Consider the following 18836-nt stretch of genomic DNA (forward strand, 5'->3'; position numbering starts at 1 on the left):
TTTGAAAGGTGGAAGAGGGACACCGTAATGACCACTGTTCTCATGGACTGGTAAGTGTTGATTGCCTTTTTAGCCTGCTAGCTACATTAGTAGCTAACCTTGGTGTTCAATGTTTAAGCTAGCTGACACTGCTAGATGTGAGGGGGAAAACAAATATATTTATATTATCTTTTAAAGATGATGAAAAGGCCATTAGCTAGCTAGCTAGCTAGCTAGCTAGCTTAAATGCAATAGGATCCGGGTCAGGCTCTCTTTTCTGTTTCACTGCAGCTCAGACCTGTTGGATGAGCTAGCTAGATAGCTCTTCCCCGGCAGTTTCAACCTAACTCCCACCATCAGCTGAGTTTATCAAGGTAGCTAGCTAATGATTTTAGAAAGAAAAAAAAGATATTTGCCAGCTATATTTTAAAGACTTGCTACTGACTATTGGACCATGTTTGCCAAACAAGTGAGCGAGTTCCCCTGACTGACTGTTTGTTTCTTAATTGGTAACTGAAAAAGTAGCAGAGGCTGTTGGCTGATAAAGAATATGCTTGTACATGTACACGTTAGCGTTTCATTAGTAAGCTAAGTTACTGACTGAGTCGACACATTGTTAGTCATGTTTTTGTTGTTGCATTCCAGGTGGAGAAGGGAGTGAGATCACTAGAAAGGAGCATGCTGACAGACCAGGAAGGAAGCTGTTGTTGCACAGCAGCAGTATTACAGTCAATYCTTATGAACTTAATATTGTGTGTGAATTGCCCATTTTACCTGTGTGTCATCGGCAGGGTTGGATTGTTCAGCAACATGTGCAGTAAATGCTAACACTGCTTTGGTGATGAAAGAAAGATATGTCACGGAGGTGACTGTATCTATTAGAAGCTGCCTTCATACATTGCATTATATGCCCGGAACTTAATCGACCTGGTATGGGTTTCACCTCTTTTGCCCCTGTTAACTCTTCCCCCTGTTGATCACGGGAATAATGAATTGACGCGTCACTGATTTGGACCTGGTAGTTTCTTGCACCTGTTCTTTATTCAAGGTGAAAAGCCAGAAGCGGCACGCTGTCGTGTTGAGATMGGATCAGCGTGGTTGCAGAGCTGGAGCCGAGACGTCTGAGGAGAGCGCATGGCTGTTGCTGGAGCAGACCYACCMGTTTCCATTTCAAGAAGTCCTTTAATGTGAATTGGTAGGGTGAACACGTCACCCTTCCCAGAGCTAAGTATACCTCTCTACATCCAACTCTAACTTCATGCCCGATAGAGCTGTATGCCGATAGAGTGTGCCTGTGCATTGAGCCTTTAGCTAACGTGTGACCTGGGAGGACGAACTACGGATCAACGAGCCACTGTGGACCGGGTTGATGGCTGCCGGCGAACCGGTGGAACGGAGAGGGGGCCTTTTGGGAAATTGCACCTACTGTGAATTGTATCGAACCAGAGAGGAGGCCTTAAGTAGCCTACCCCTCTCATTCCATCCACGCTAGTATAGACTCACAGATAATGTAATGTTACTTAAGCCACTATCCCCTGCTCCATTTATTTTGTTTTAAATTACTGTATCAAGCCTTTTTGATTTTCCCATCACATTTGTTTATATCTATTGACTATTTTCCTGGGGTGAAAGTAGATTTAATTTCTTCCCGGTGCGGGACCTCCTGCATGCGCATGCACCCAAAAAAATTATGGGTGGCAGAACGTCCCTGTATGTAATAACATAACATATCCTAATATTTTCAATCTGATTACACTGATAAAATCACCAATGTCTCTATTACATTTGTTTTTCATATTTCTTTGTGCGTTAATTGGTGAYAATCAAGAGGAATGTCGCTCGGAAAAAGTCTAAAGAGAAAGGTGAATAATGAAAATAGAAGTTTCAGGGAAGAATGGACAGAGAAATAGGCTTTCTTACCATATTTCTCCAATGTCAAACCAGAGTGTCTTGTTTTCAGCGAAACGGTTGCTGTTTGCAAATAATTATATGTTAGACATCCTTTTGAATCTAAGCATGGCACTTTCAAAAGTTACCTTTCCACCCAGACAGAGGCTCGACTAACGCAGGAAAATGTAAGCTTCATCTGCTGGATACTCATCTGCTGGATACTCGATACTCGCAGCTTAGCTTCAGAATGTCAGAGACTAATCAATATATCCCCATATGAATCAGTCACATCTTTGGTGGTCATTTTAAAGCTTTTTTCTAGRATATCAGAGTTAAGAACTCTTTGTCTTATCTGGATTCTTTTTATGTATTTATTTCAAACTATAAAGCCAACAATTGATATCCTTGTTGCCGTTTTCTTTAYGAAACTGTATTGCATACCCTCACTCAATTCGAGCCCTGATTTTAACCAAACACACCAAGCCCTTTAAGGAGTGGAGTGCATGGTGACAGTATTGGAGGATTTGGCGATTAGTGACACATCTATGGATGGCATAACTGRGTCTGTCAAACAAGTAGGCCTACCTCTTAWWWWWWWTAATAGGAAGAAATAGGCTCCAACAAAACCCTGTTGTTAGTGAAGTCYAATTAAAATCGGGACAATTGTTGAAATMAGTTACTTTCAGCACCATGTGCTGTCCAACTCTGTTTGATTCGTGCCGCAGCCGCTCAAAAGCCGATGTCTGCCCGCTTGCCTTTTTTAGTTGACTTTCTCCTGCACTCTCTCCACATGAATATGTTAATGATTTAAAAAGTGTCAGGCTCATGACATTGTAATTKATTTGGTCTCCAGTCTGCGCTTACAGATAAACCACATACGGTACTACTCTTTCTATCGTAGGCCACATCATTTCTGTTCAAATCATTTGATGGAGCGTTGGTGGAGCGACGCAGRGCTGCGTTGGCATCAGCGCTCACCTAAATAGCCGTCATGCCACTGGGTGAGAGAAATGGCCTCCAACCAGTGGTGAATGGAAAGAGACGTGTTCCACAAAGCGCCTAAAGTGTAATGACATTTGGCGATTGTCAGTAGACCAGAATGAATGCATCCACTGCTGTCCTTGCGCGRCTCGGTGTAGGCCACTCARCTCTGCCTTGYRAAAATGTCTGCCGGGACACCATACCGGACCATACCGCCTTACTTTCACCCCACCTATTTTCCCATTATCGTTTGTTTTTGCTTTGATATTAATATACTCCTTTCCTTGGTTTTATTGTGGCTTTGTGATTTAGTTTAATACTCTTTMGAGAGGTGTTGTGGTTTATTGTACTTGGCCCGACGGTGCCTCAGCGTGATCTGACAGTCTTTTTTTGTCTTTCACTCAGTACAACACCACACAGGAGAGGCCTGCTGCGAACACTGGAGTGGATCCCTCAGAGCGTGCCTGCCGTGGGGGGACCACGGAACGTTCCTCAATATTCCGGAACTTTTAGCTATTGTTAAATAAAGATTGTCGAACACCCTTCTGTCTGTGTGTTTGGAAAGTCTACATGTCTTGTAACCACTCATTGATACAAATGGAAGAACTGACTTCTATTCACTTGTCTATTGTCCCATTCTTCAATCTGGTCTTTATGTATTTTACTTGACACGTTAAGTAAAAATGTATTCACCCTGGACTTGATTTTGAGAACTTCTTAATCATAAGCTTTAAGTGTTGTCTTTATTGATAAAGTCTGCATTAGTAAAAAATGGGAAGACCAACAGCCTATGAAAAAAGTTATTAGTTATTATTTTGTAACCTAACTACTTGTGAAGAATTACATGCATAGTTTATGCATAGCTTTATTACATTTAGTGACCCCCCCCCCCCCAAAAAAAACATTTTTTAATTTGACAGCCTTGACTGTTAAGTCCTTGCTCAGGGAACTGTCCGCTGATAGCTGACAACAGGACGGCAGGTTTGTTGATGTGCTGCTCTAGAGTTCTATAGCCCAGCACACTCACCTGGGACTTTGGGAAGGACACGCGTTAGTTTGTATTAAAGTCGGGGAGACTTTTAGAGTGGGGGGAGAGCATGAGTTTTGAAATAGAGTCAATCCAACCTGTGACCCTTGATTACGTAACACACAGACAGCAATAGTGAAGGTGCATAAGTATCCTGTTACGAACAGAGCCTACTTCTCTGTGCTCTTGAGCGATCGCAGGTAGTTGGTCAGAAGGCTCTGGAGGTCCTCGGACTATTCTATTGCTGTGGCACCTGGCGAGAGATGGATAGACGTAGTGAATGTACTTGAAAGAAAGAGCAAGAATTAACATGTAACGAGTATTAAATTGTTGATTATTGAGGACTATAAAGGGGCCTTCAAATCAGACAAATGGATGTGTATAAGACACAGCAGCTCAATGGGAGGAGTGTGTTGGGGGAGGCCCCTAGCATTGTGTTGCACCGTCCGTTAGAAAAGTTGCAAAGACGTACGTCTCCATTGTAAACAGAGCAGTGTTTCTCCTCACTCCGTTGGACATGCGTTATACTGTATGCATTTTTTATTTGAAGACAGCCTTACTCTGTAGTTCAAGTTGTATGTTCATGTCTGTAACTACACTTTAACTGGGCGAGTTCGTTTTGCATGGCCCGCAGCCCGAGTGGGTGGAGATTTCACTTAAGGACCATTGGAATGGTCCAAAATGTGCAAACTCCACCCACCCGAGGCAGTGACRTCAAACTCCACCCAAACTCCACCCACCCAGTGACCTCCCATTGGCCCAGGGCCTCCTGTCTAACCCTCTAATCAGTCTCTCTGACAGGAAGTTACTCCAGTAGACATGTTTATGTTGCATAGGGCTTTTCCACTCCTCATATGAGTGGAGTATTAGTTATTCAAATAGTATCAGTAGGGAGCCCAGCCCATAATAAGTTGGACCTAATAACCGAAAGGTGGCTGCTTTGAATCTTGGGCCAGGAGTTGGAAAAAATTTGGGAATTGATCTGGCAACTAGAGGGCTGCTGGATTAAAATCCTGAAGACATTCCCCTACTGTTGGGCCCTTGAGCAAGGCCATTAACATCACAACATGCTCTCTATCKAGGGTCACTGCACTACAGCTTGACCCTGTGCTCGTCTCAACTGTGAGTGACGTGTGCTTTCATGACTTACTGACATGAGGTGCTCCCATGTTTCTGCTGGTAGCAGGCCTTAACCTGGATGCGGGGAAATGTCCTGCTTTGGAGTATTGTTGCATCTATGTCCACCACGCTCCATGGAAATCAATGACAAACCTGCATGGATTAGCAAAAGAAAATGGTACCTGTATTTAGGTCGTCAAGAAAGCTTTTTACACAGTGTACAGGTTTTATTCCAGCACTCTACTAATTGGGGTCTAAATTGAAGAACACGATTATTTGATTAAGATGTTTGTGTTAGGCAGGAATAAAACGTGTACACAGTTTAGTCCCCTGGGACTACGGTTGCAAAAATCCAGTAACTTTCCAAAATCCCCAGTTTTTCCAGAAATCCTGCTTGGAGGATTCTAGATTTCCTGCTTATTCCCTCCTGATTCCATGAATCTTCCAACTGGGTTTTCTGGAAAATCAGGGGATTTGGGGAAAGTTACCAGATRTTTGCAACTACCTGAGACAGAAATCACCCACATTTTGTATTATAGAACGAGCTCCCGAAGTAACAATTTTGCATGAATTCTGTAATAAAATGTAAAAAAACACAACACTTAATTTGGGCCACCACCAGCCWGAACAGTGGTCTCAGGCGCTGCTCCAGAATCTCCCATAAGTGTTCCGTTTTTTTGAGATCTGGTGACTGAGACGGCCATGGCATATGGTTTACATCGTTTTCATGCTCATCAAACCATGCAGGCACTTGTGGCCTGTGGATGGGGGCATTGTCATCCTATGGGGGCATASRCATGGTAGGCAAAATAATATCCTGCCCAACATTACATGACCCTAAGCATGATGGTATGTTAATTGCTTAATTAACTCCGGAACCACACCTGTGTAGAAGCTACTGCTTTCAATATACTTTAAACCCCACAGTTACTCAAGTGATTCCATTGTTATGGCCGTTACCTGTATTTTTATCTAACGTTGCACCTTCCTGAATAAACTCCAGAATACATCTCAAGAACAAGTAGATTTTCCTGGTGCTCGGGAGGTCCCCAAAGTTCTACGTCTGTCTTGGTGTTATGTCTATGAATATAACTGGCAAATGCATAGGTTTCTATAAATAAACTATCATTAACTACATTGATGAACTCAGCTGATGGTCCGCTCTACGGAGAGATTTGTCTGTAGAGTTCCAAGACAGGATTGTGTCGAGGCACAAAAAATGTGTGCATCATTGAAGCTCCCCAAGAACACAGTGGCCTCCATCAATCTTAAATGGAAGAATTTTGGAACCACCAAGACTCTTCCTAGAATAGGCCTCCTGGCCAAACTGAGTAATCGGGGGAGAATGGCCTTGGTCAGGGAGGTGACCAAGAACCTGATGGTCACTCTGACAGAGCTGCAGAGTTCTTCTGTGGAAATGGAAGAACCTTCCAGAAGGACAACCATCTCTGCAGGAAGCCACTCCTCAGTAAAAGGCACGACAGCCGCTTGGAGTGTTCCGAAAGGCACCAAAAGAAGATTCTCTGGTCTGATGAAACCAAGATTGAACTCTTTGGCCTGAATGCCAAGCGTCACATCTGGAGGAAACCTGGCACCATCCCTATGGTGAAGCATGCTGGTGGCAACGTCACCAGCTGTGGGGATTTTTTTTTCAGCAGCAGGGACTGGGAGACTAGTCAGGATTGAGGTATAGATGCACAAAGCAAAGTARAGAGAGATCCTTGATGAAAAGATCTTGGCTTGCTAGCTAAGTAGCCGTGTTAGCTTGAAGACTGAACACGCTAGCTAAGGTTAGCAGCTAACGTAGCTAGCAGGCTAAAAACGCTGGTCCAACTCAATGTACTGTAAAAATGTACTGTACTGTAAAAAAAAATTGCACACCCTCCCACCTCAAAGAATTAACTCTAAATAATGTTTGCAACCACAAATAACAACTGTAAACCCCTGTGTTTATAAACATGGATATCGACTTTTCCACTTAAGCATGCTTTTTTAAGCACAGTCGATGCCACGCAGGGCTACGGGCTAGAAGGTTGAGGGTCCAAAAATGTGTCCAAAAATATATACATATACACACAGTACAAATATTTTTTACAGTGACAGGGATTGCACAATTAAGTTGGGGACTTATTTCCATTGTGGTCCTTATTTTTTTACAGAAAAACATACACTGAGTGTACAAAACATTAGGAACACCTTTCTAATATTGAGTTGCACCTATTTTTGTCCTCAGAGTAGCCTCAATTTGTCGGGCATGGACTCAACAAGGTTTTGAAAGCATTCCACAGGGACGCTGGCCCATTCAGACGCCAATGCTTCCCACAGGTGTGTCAAGTTGGCTTGTAGTGGATCTCTACTCTGAATAGCTCATTCCATCTCATCCCACAGATGCTCAATTGCATTACGATCTGGTGACTGGGCAGGCCACTGCAGTAAGCTGAATTCACTGTCATTTTTGTGGAACCATTCCTGGACAATCCTAGCCTTGTTGCATGGTCTATTTGCAGATGGATACACTGCTGCTATGAAGGGATACACGTCATTGGCAATGATCTTAAGATATCTTGTGGCATTCAAACGTTGCTCCACTTTTATCAAGGGGCCCAATATGTGCCATGTGTGCCATACCCTAGTTCTCCCATCAGCTTGAAACAGCAGGAACCAGGATTCATCAGACCAGGCAATGTTTTTCCAATTCCCCATTGTCCAGTGTTTTTGTTCATTAGCCCACTGCAACCGTAGTTAGGTTTTTTGCTGAAAGTGGAACTCTGTAAGGTCATTGGCTGCCATACCCCATTCGTGTCAACGATGAGTTGTGCATTCTTTAATGGGTCTTTAGGCATCAATGTTGTACTGGACTGTCAGTTGACTAACTGTAGCCTGTCTGTTGCTCTGCACAATTAGTGTCATCCTCCTTTGTTTTCTTTCATAAATGACCTGTTTTCGACCACTGGCTTGCCGTTGGCTGGGTGTCCTTTGGTTGATGGACCATTCTTGATACACACAGGAAACTGTTGAGCGTGAAAAACCCAGCAGCGTTGCAGTTCTTGACACGCTCAAAACGGTGCGCCTTGCACCTGCTACCATACCCCCGTTCAACGGCACTTGAATCTACACTAATTGGATTTAACAGGTTACTTTAATAAGGGACCATAGCTTTCACCTTGATTCACCTAGTCAGTCTTTCATGGAAAGAGCAGGTGTTCCTAATGTTTCGTACACTCTGTCAATATTTACATAGAGGCAAAAAAGGTTATACTATTCACACATTAGCCAGCTTTTGACATTATTTTAAAAAGTGGTTATGGTTGGTATGGCTTTGAATTGCTGTGGTAGTTTGTTTCACTCAACAGCTCTGGTATATAAAAATGTGTTCTTACCAGATAGACTCTTATATTTAAAAGTAAATATTAGAGTCTCTGGCTCTGGTAGTATGCTGGATAGGTACCTGGGGGCTGAGTCGGTGATAATTCTGTGGACCAGACCAAGTTGAATTCATTTTTCCACAGATAGCCAGCCTAGCTGCTTAAAATGCTCAACCTCCAGATGAGTATGAGGGGAGAGTTTAAGTACAATTCTTACAAGCTTGTTTTGGCAGGTCTGTAGCTTATTCTTTAGATGTTTGGTGAACCATGATATGCAGGCAAAATCAAAGTGACGCTGGACTATTACAGTTGCCAGAGTCTTCAGGACAGGGTTCCCCAACTGGCAGCTCACAGGCAGAATTTGGCGCGCAGGTGGTTTTATTGGGCCCCCTATGTTTTCTGAGCAAATGTAAATATTTTTTACAAAAAGGAAGACATTTATTTTCCTTGTTGGACATAAAAGACTAAAAACACCAAGAAATCCGCTCCAATTTATTTTAATCTGTTCCCAACTATTCCAGCCTATAATATAGAGACGTGTGATCGCATACAAATGTAATCAAGGTTTGAAATGATGCTTTAGTCAAGTATTATACAGTGTATTCGGAAAGTATTTAGACCCCTTTACTTTTTCCACATTTCGTTACGTTACAGCCTTATTCTAAAATGTATTAAATAGTTTCCCCCCCCTCATCAATCGACACACAATACCCCATAATGACAAAGCAAAAACAATTTTAGGAATTTTTGCATATAATAAATAAAATAAAACATTTACATACGTTTTCAGACCCTTTACTCAGTACTTAGTTGAAGCACCTTTGGCAGTGATTTTACAGCCTCGAGTCATCTTGGGAATGGCGCTAAAAGCTTGGCACACCCGTATTTGGAGTTTCTCCAAAAATCTCTGCAGATCCTCTCAAGCTCTGTCAGGTTGTTGGGYAYCGTCGCTGCACAGCTTTTTTTTTAGGTCTCTCCAGAGATGTTTGATTTGGTTCAAGTCTTTGCTCTGGCTGGGCCAGGACATTCTTGTTCCGAAAAGCCACTCCTGCGTTGTCTTGGCTGTGCGCTTAGGGACGTTGTCCTGTTAGAAGGTGAAACTTCGCCCCAGTCTGAGGTCCTGAGCACTCTGGAGCAGGTTTTCATCAAGGATCTCTCTGTACTGCTCCATTCATCTCTCCCTCGATCCTGACTAGTCTCCCAGTCCCTGCCCCTGAAAAATATCAACCAACATGATGCTGCCACCATGCTTCACTGTAGGGATGGTGCCAGGTTTCCTCCAGACGTGACGCTTTGCATTCAGGCCAAAGAGTTCAATCTTGGTTTCATCAGACCAGAGAATCTTCTTTTGGTGCCTTTCGGCAAACTCCAAGCGGTCTGTCCTGTGCCTTTTACTGAGGAGTGGCTTCCGTATGGCCGCTCTACCATAAAGGCCTGATTGGTGGAGTGCTGCAGAGATGGAGGCCACTGTCTTCTTGGGGACCTTCAATGCTGAAGAAATGTTTTAGTACCCTTCCCCAGATATGTGCCTCGACACAATCCTGTCTTGGAGCTCTACAGACAGTTCCTTCGACCTCATGGCTTGGTTTTTGCTCTGACATGCACTGTCAACTGTGGGACCTTATATAGACAGGTGTGTGCTTTTCCAAGTCATGTCCATTAAATTGAATTTACCACAGGTGGATTCCAATCAAGTTAGATCTGAATACTTATGTAAATAAGATCTGTTTTTTATTTTTAATACATTTGCAAAATGTAAACATAAAAAAAAATGTTTTCACTGTCGTTATGGGGTACTGTATGTCGATTGAGTAAAACATGTATTTAATACTTTTTAGAATAGGGCTGTAATGTAAGAAAACGTGTCAAAAGTCAAGGTGGTCTGAATACTTTCCGAATGCACTGTATTTTATTAGGATCCCCATTAGCTGTTGCAAAAGCAGCAGCTACTCTTCCTGGGGTCCACACAAAACATGAAACATAATACAGAATGACGTAATGCAGAACATCAATAGACAAGAAACGCTCAAGGACAGAACTACATACATTTTTAAAAAGGCACATGTAGCCCACATATCAAACTATCTAGGTCAAATAGGGGAGAGGCGTTGTGCTGCGAGGTGTTGCTTTTTCTGTTTATTGAAACCAGGTTTGCTGTTTATTTGAGCAATATGAGATGGAAGGAAGTTCCACGCGATAAGGGCTCTATATAATACTGTACGCTTTCTTGAATTTGTTCTGGATTTGGGTACTGTGAAAAGACCCCTGGTGGCATGTTTGGTGGGATACGTGTGTGTGTCAGAGCTCTGTGTACGTTGACTATGCAAACAATTTGGGATTTTCAACACATTACTGTTTCTTATAAAAAGAAGTGATGCAGTCAGTCTCTCCTCGACTCTTAGCCAAGAGAGACTGGCATGCATAGTATTTATATCAGCCCTCTGATTACAATTAAGAGCAAAACATGTCACTCTGTTCTGGGCTTAACTAGGTATTTTCTTGCATCACTGGACCACATGACTGGACAATCAAGATTAGACAAAACTGGAGCTTGCAGAACTTGCTTTTTGGAGTGTGATGTCAAAAAAGCAGAGCATCTCTTTATTACGGCTAGACCTCTCCATCTTGACAAACATTGAATCTATATATTTTGACCATGACAGTTTACAATCTAAGGTAACGCCAAGTACTTTAGTCTCCTCAACTTGTTCAACAGAAACACCATTCATTACCAGATTCATCTGAGGTCTAGCGCTTAAGGAATGATTTGTACCAAATACAATGCTCTTAGTTTTAGAGATGTTCAGGACCAGTTTATTACTGGCCACCCATTCCAAAACAGACTGCAACTCTTTGTTAAGGGTTTCAGTGATTTCATTAGCTGTGGTTGCTGATGCGTATATGGTTGAATCATCAGCATACATGGACACACATGCTTTGTTAATGCCAGTGGCAGGTCATTGGTAAAAATAGAAAAGATTAGAGAAGCTTTTGCGGTCAATTTGCAGTCTACAAATTATTTGTAATTATGTTCCGACCATCTGCTCAATAAAAAAATTGGCCCGCGCTTAAATCTAGTTGATGATCCCTGCTTTCGTGTGGATAGCTAGGTTTCCATGCAATTAGCGACAAATTTTCATGAAAATTTTTGAAAATCCACATAAAACCAATATGCACATTTTCCCATCAGTTGTTTCCAACAAATTGGCTTGTTTCTGGTAAAAGTATGTGCGTAAATACGTGGTGCACAAAAAAATGACTTAAATTCATGTACCAAATAAAAAAATACAACTTAAATGGGTTTCCATCGCATTTAAACTCTGGGCCTACTGATGGTTTTGGTACAAAAACAAAGTGTAGGTATAGCGACTGTGCCCACTCTGGTATACAGTGCGGGTATAGCCTACATGATGAAATTATCAACAAAAATGTGAGATTATTTTTATTTGTCGAACAGCAGCCAAGCATCGATCATCATGTGACCAGAATAAGACCCTCAATATTTATTGAAAGGAGTATCAAGCTCATCACCATGCACATTCACCACCTGGTGGAGTTCATCATTATTTCGTCTGTAGCCTAATAAACTGCATGCTTTCCCATGATGTCATGATATTTTTTTATCCAACATGTACTTGACATGCATTAAAAGGTTGGATGGAAACCTGATTGATGTCAAGCCATTTTGAAGATGCCTGAATTATATTTTGGACGAATGTGCACATGCCTACAGGAGACTTTTGAAGTAGCCTAATCAGATTAAAACAATGAGTGGTTGTGTTTATGCCACATAGAAAATGTGATAAATACTTTTTAAAGGTTAAATGACAAATACAGTATTTAAGCTATATTGAAGCATTAGGTTCTAGGTGTGTGAGGAATAGCTGGTCGGATTGGAGAAGAGGCAGAGGGCCTGTTAAGTTTTCCTGAATAGCTAGGCCTACCAGAAGCATATGTGGCCACATTATTATATATGAACAAAAATATAAATGCAACATGTAAAGTGTTGGTCTCATGTTTCATGAGCTGAAATAAAAGATCCCAGAAATGTTCCATACGAATAAAAAGCTTATTTCTCTCAAATGTTGTGCACATATTTGTTTACATCCCTGTTAGTGAGCATTTCTCCTTTGCAAAGATAATCCATCCACCTGACAGGTGTGGCGTATCAAGAAGCTGATTAAACAGCATGATCAGCTTTGTCACACAGCAAAATGCCACAAATGTCTCAAGTGTTGAGGGAGTGTGCAATTGGCATGTTGACTTCAGGAATGTCCACCAGAGCTGTTGCCAGAGAATTGAATGTTCATTTCTTTACCATAAGCTCCGCCAACGTCGTTTTAGAGAATTTTGGCTGTACGTTCAACCAGCCTCACGACCGCAGACCACTTGTAACCACAGCAGCCCAGGACTTCCACATCCGGCTTCTTCACCTGCGGGATCATCTGAGACCAGCCACCCCGCCAGCTGATGAAACTGAGGAGTATTTCTGTCTGTATTAAAGCCCTTTTGTGGGGGAAAAACGAATCCTGATTGGCTAGGCTTGGCTCCCCAGTGGGTGGTCCTGGCTCCCAAGTAGGTGGGCCTATACCCTCCCAGGCTCACCCATGGCTCTGCCCCTGCCCATTCACATGAAATCCATAGATTAGGCCCTTCCTCAGTAAAATCGCTGAAATGGTTGCATGTTGCGTTTTATATTTTTGTTACGTATAGGATGACTTGGGAGAATCATGATCGGCAACAGACGGCGCATCTCACTATCGGAAGTAAAAATCCAGCCAGACTGACCTTATAAACTGTAGAGAGTTGACAGACCCACACCTGATCCAGTTGGAATGAAACATTGAAATCACAGGGCTTTTGTGCCGTTATTCATATTACATTTTCACTGCAGCCAGGAGTAGCATTTGAAAACAATAATGCAATTATTCATTGCATGGTGGTGTTGTAGGCTTGTTCGAGCCAAGTAGCCAATTTGTATACAATAGCCAGAGCATTATTAGTGTGAAGCCATTATTGGAGATGAATACCCCCCTTGCGGCCGGTGCGGTGGCTACGGGAGGAGGAACGGTTATTTGAGGGAGGAAGTCGGGCCTACGAGGAGTCTTGGTTAGACGGGGGAGCGGTGTAGTTTTTTGACCGCACTTACATTTCCTGCAGACAATAGCCTTCATTTATTGCACTTATAAGTTATTAGAATTCGAGGAATTATAAGGATCATTTCGTTTTCCACTTTTATATTAGAAAGTCTAAGTTTTATATGCTTGAACGAAGAAGCATCCTTTTGATTGTAGCTTGCGATCTGAAGTGCCACACTGCCATCATCTCTACGGACGTGCAGTAAAGCCTGCGGTGAGGGTGTGTCCGAAATAGCCCCTCTCTTACCAGGGCAGTGGTCATATGTATTGGATGAAATAGAGACAATATGCCACTACAAGGCTAGTCTAGGAAGGATACTTGTATTGTCCCTGAACAATATCAACAGGGGATCTTTTTGAGCTGTGTGTCTTCACTGTTCCTTCATGTGCAGTGATGCACCTGGCCTCTCCGCTGCCTATCAGCTATTCCTATTTGTTCTAGTGGATTCGTGTAGAAAATGTATGCAGCTTTGAATGCGTGTATGTGCGGTATGATTAAGCAATAAGGCACGAGGGGGTGTGGTATATGGCCAATATAACATGGCTAAGGGCTGTTCTTAGGCGCAACGCAGAGTTATATTGACCTGTGGTATAGTTAAACAATAAGGCACAAGGGGTTGTGGTATATGGCCAATATACCACAGCTAAGGGCTGTTCTAAGGCGCAACGCGGAGTGCCTTGATACTGCCCTTAGCCGTGGTATATTGGCCATATACCACAAACCCCCGATGTGCCTTATTGCTATTATAAACTGGTTCCCAATGTAATTAGAACAATAAATGCCGTGGTATACGGTCTGATATACCATGGCTTTCAGCCAATCAGCATTCAGGGCTCGAACCACCAGGTTAATAATAAAAGATAGCGCACGGAAAAGCATAGTGCATAAAGGAAATACCGCCTTGACATAGGGGAGGCGCATGCAAGCAGATGAAGAAATGTGGCTAGGGTGGAATAAATTCTATAGTAAAAGCTGCAAAAGAATGAATGTGAACCTGAAGAAGAAAAAAAACTCCCCAAGCAAAATAATTATAATTGGGAGCTAAGAAAAGCTGTCTTCCAAAGTCTTAAATTCAAAGTTGAAACAGATCTACGGTGATTTTGTCGCATCATTGTCTAAGTTAGATTGAACGGTATATAATTACATGTTATAACTCGTCATTTAATAGGATCTCTGTGGACTCAAGTATGTCAATCGGGAAGTCAATCGTTTGCTGACCTCAAAGAGAAATTAAGATTGGGGGAATACTATCCCTTAGTCAGCTCGCAGTACAATACACAATACCATTTAGCATGAAACTCAGAGTATAAAAAAAATCGACTTGAATATCTTTGTCAGGCGTTATAACAAAGAGAGGGCACACCTGCTGATTCAAAGATAAGTAGGGTCATTAAATAGGGCAGCCGAGCAGTGACATATTCAATAAGGTGTGCCTTAAATAGTGGTCACAATTTCATTGGGTTTCAATGGAGTCGTCATGCCAAATAATGGTCAGGGCAAAATTTTCATTGATTTCGCTAAGTAATTGAGAGTCATGGTGTATGTTTGTGTGCGTTTGCTAGATTGCACTCTCTAGCTCCTCCCTGTTTGTGCCCCTCTCTCCTTTCAGCCAATCACAACGGCCCCCGTGGGTCATGTGACAGGAGGCAGATACTCAGGAAGAAATATTCGACCAACCAGTGAAGCAGACCCCCACACACACACGGTTACACACCAGAGATCTGTATATAATGACCAGATATTCATGTTTCCGCCCTAACAATGGGAGTCGTTGTTCCAAAGGCAGGCAGGCAGGCGACAAGCTTAGGTCCAAAATAAGCCCATATAAATGCATTGTGCTTAATTTGGACAGATTTTGGTGAGAGTGAATCCTCTTGCTTCGCCTCTTCCTTTCTGCACACACACACACACATACATTCTGACACACATCCAGGAAGCAGGCGTGGCAGAGAAGACGGGAAAACAAATCCCTACGCTTTAGTCGCTGATTTGTGATAATAACAGACACGTGCCTTTGTATTTCGAGACGAGAAGAGAAGAGAGGAGAGGGGAAGGGCTTTTTGTGCCTGTGGGATGTATGTTATATAAATCGCTTGTTGTTGTGCTTAAGTGGAACCGGGTGGATAATTGCCATTTGCTTACAAGGTAAGAAAGGCCATGCGTCCCAAGTTTATGGCCAACGGTGTAATGTGTTTGTGTAATATTGCCAATTGGCCGGTGAGGTAGAACATATGACAGGCAACGTATGACTTTTGACCTGCGTGGCCTTTATGGCCTTACAGTTTCAGTGTGTACTGGGTGGAGAACCGGCGTGTGCATCTGTGAGAAGGCGGCTGTGTGTGTTTCCGTCCATCTGTCCACCGGAGAGCGACACACAAAGGTCTGCCATTAATGGCTCCAATCTAACAGCCATTAAGGTTCTCTTTAGCCGTCTGCCCTATTCTCTCTTTTACGAACTGATGCTTTTCTACTCACTGGTCGTCTTAAGGTTACGTCTAGTAGTTGTTCACAAAATGTGTTTTTTTGAAATGTCAGGATGTACTATATGATGTGAATATGGTTCTCATTCAGTACCACACACAGCTGGGGCACGCTGTGAATATTGTAGGGTGTGCATTTCTTATATCCAGGGCTCTATCGTTCTTGGGCTCTGTGTCCGGTGTGTGTGCAACCGTGCATGTGCGTCATCCTCTGAGTGACATCATTATTGACAGTGACATTCAGGCCACTGAAAGTGAGGGGTTGCGGTGGGGGATGTGGTTGCCTAGGCAGCCATGTTGTACGAATCAAATCCAATGTATTCGGCACACGTGACAAATAACAACAGGTGTAGGTAGACCTTACAGTGAAACGCTTACAGATGTTGGACATGCGTCCTGTCCTTTTGACATTAGGCCCTACCCCTCTATCTAGTACACAGGAGGCTGGTGAGGAGAGGGTGGCTCATAATGGTGACTGGAATGAAGTGACTGGTATCAAACACAAGGAAACCACGTTTGATGTGTCAAAACCATTCCATTCCAGCCATTAGTATGGGCCCGTCCTCCACAGTTAAGGTGGCACCAGCCTGCGATCTAGTCTCTGTCTGCTGGTCTTTGTGTAACCATATCCAGCTCTCTCACAATATGGAGAAGGAAAAACACTTTAGGAGTGAGACATTACATTTTTCAGGCCTTTCAATATGCGATGATTCTTCAATCATTTTGAGGTGCTTTGTCAGTGAGTTGTGTCATAGCTGTGACATCATTATGTTAAGATGCTGTTAAGGAGATGCGGTCGCTATTAGGATCTCATTATTAGGATTCGTTTCATATGGGGGTGACGAGGGATGACTTAGTACCGTCTCTTATATGTGAATTACAGTTCAGAGCAGGATGACCGCATAGAATTCTCCCAGAGAATCATGTCACTTGGCCTGCTTTCAAGCTAAGCTTGCGTGTGCTGCGAGTGACCATTAATTGCACAGGTATAAAAACTGAGGTGTCGGGAGCTGAGGCTGTTGTTTTTGACACCGGTGCAAAATTCAGCTTTATTCATCTTTCTTGACTTTGTTCTGAGGCAGAGTTTCCTGTACGCCCCTGAAACTGGTAATATAATATACGTGTGGAAGTTATTCAGTTTAAATCAAATTCTGCTACAGTTGTATTAATGAAATATGCAAACCCAATAGCTTACCAATGTGCAGATGGACATGAAGTTTATAAATACCAGCGTTGTACCATCACGTTTCTGTAACAGACACAAACTTTATTCATGTGTGCTCCTGCTAATTAAACCATATCTGTGTGTTTCTCCTCTCTTAAGGTTGGCCAACCAACAGATGGAGAATGACGGCTACTCTGAGAAATCAGAGCACGATGCCCAGGAGGATTGGGACAACGGGGCCAATGAGAACGGAGGTCGGCTGACGGAGGAGAGCGACATGGACCAATCGGACGAGCTGTCTCCGGGGCTGCAGGCCACATCCTACGTCGAGCAGAGCCAGGAGGAGATGGCCGAGGTGAAACACGACAGGACATCACTCACAGACGGCTAACATACACCGACAGGTTATTAGGGTTTCGGCACGTTACAAAGCCTACAGCTAGCCGGCGAGGATTTATTCTAAATCTATCAAATTTATTGGTGAACATCAGGGGCCACATGAAATGTGACGTGGGGCCGGCTTTGACCACCGTGCAGCTACGTGATTATCAGGACTGTAGGGTAAAGACAAAGAGACATGATGACTATTTATCGTAGGAATGGGAAATCTGTTTTTCTCTACTGGAAGGAGTCTATTCGAATGAATCAAAACTTTCATTTTCCAACCCTGCTTCTGTGTGTCCCTTTCTCCCAGGCTGGTGAGGCGTCCCAGGTGGAGACGGTGTCTGAGGAGAACAAGGGTCTGATCTGGACCCTGCTAAAGCAGCTGCGGCCTGGCATGGACCTGTCTAAAGTGGTCTTGCCCACCTTCATCCTGGAGCCACGCTCTTTCCTGGACAAACTGTCAGACTACTACTACCACGCCAATCTGCTGTCGGAGTATGACAATACTAGACTAGTAGTACACTTGTAGCTCAACTATTACCGCCATTACTTTCTCTCTACCTCGTCACTACCACTACACCGATCTACTGTATGAGTTAGTAGATACACTCAAACTGAACAAAGCACTGTGTCCATCTCTCCCTTTCCCTCCCCCTCTCTCTCGCTCTCCTTTTTTTCTTCTATGTCCTCTCTCGCTCTTGCTTTCTCTCTGGTCCCAGGGCTGCGAGGGAGGAGAGTCCATATGGCAGAATAAAGCAGGTCGTGCGCTGGTACCTGTCTGGCTTCTACAAGAAGCCCAAGGTAAACTCGCCTGTTCTTTAAGGGTAATAATACAACGTGACACTCCCCTATTTCTGGGGTTGGCTGGAGGAGTCATTGTAGTTCTGAGTGACTGGTCTGACTTCCACTGTACCACTGTATGAACATACAACCGATATTCAAGCCAAAATTTGAAAAACAAAAATTCCATAGTGTTAACGGTGTGGGTTGTGGAATTGGAGATTGCGGATTTAGGTTAGTTATTTCAWTTCTGCAGGGTCTTGGTAAAGAGTTTATACCATAGATGGTCAAATTAAAAAAATATACTTCACTCCCATATAGGCTAGATTTGAGTCGTTGTTCTTTCAGMCTTATATACTCTATCTTATATACGCTAGCCTGGGAACGAGGTTAGAGTGTCTCTGGTGTAACTGCCACAGGGCCTCCCAGCATTACAGGTTCAGCTGGTTTCCAAGCCAGGTGTACCTGATACACACAGCAACACAGACACGTGATAGGGTGTGGCAAACAGAGGGGGTAGAGCACCG

The 18836-nt window shown here is 43.2% G+C and overlaps 1 protein-coding gene across 5 annotated transcripts in view; it reads left to right on the top strand.

Annotated features, from left to right (window-relative positions):
* The window catches only part of osbpl5 (oxysterol binding protein-like 5), a 103954-nt gene that overhangs the window by 63812 nt on the left and 21306 nt on the right, over positions 1 to 18836 (top strand). For all 5 annotated transcript variants that reach the window (XM_023984715.2, XM_023984716.2, XM_023984717.2 and 2 more), the window contains 3 exons: positions 17305 to 17500; positions 17840 to 18024; positions 18249 to 18330. In XM_023984715.2, the coding sequence (XP_023840483.1) occupies positions 17305 to 17500; positions 17840 to 18024; positions 18249 to 18330 (463 nt within the window). The remainder of the gene's footprint in view (positions 1 to 17304; positions 17501 to 17839; positions 18025 to 18248; positions 18331 to 18836) is intronic.

This window comes from Salvelinus sp. IW2-2015, linkage group LG4q.1:29 (assembly GCF_002910315.2).
Source record: "Salvelinus sp. IW2-2015 linkage group LG4q.1:29, ASM291031v2, whole genome shotgun sequence".
NCBI classification, from domain to species: domain Eukaryota; kingdom Metazoa; phylum Chordata; class Actinopteri; order Salmoniformes; family Salmonidae; genus Salvelinus; species Salvelinus sp. IW2-2015.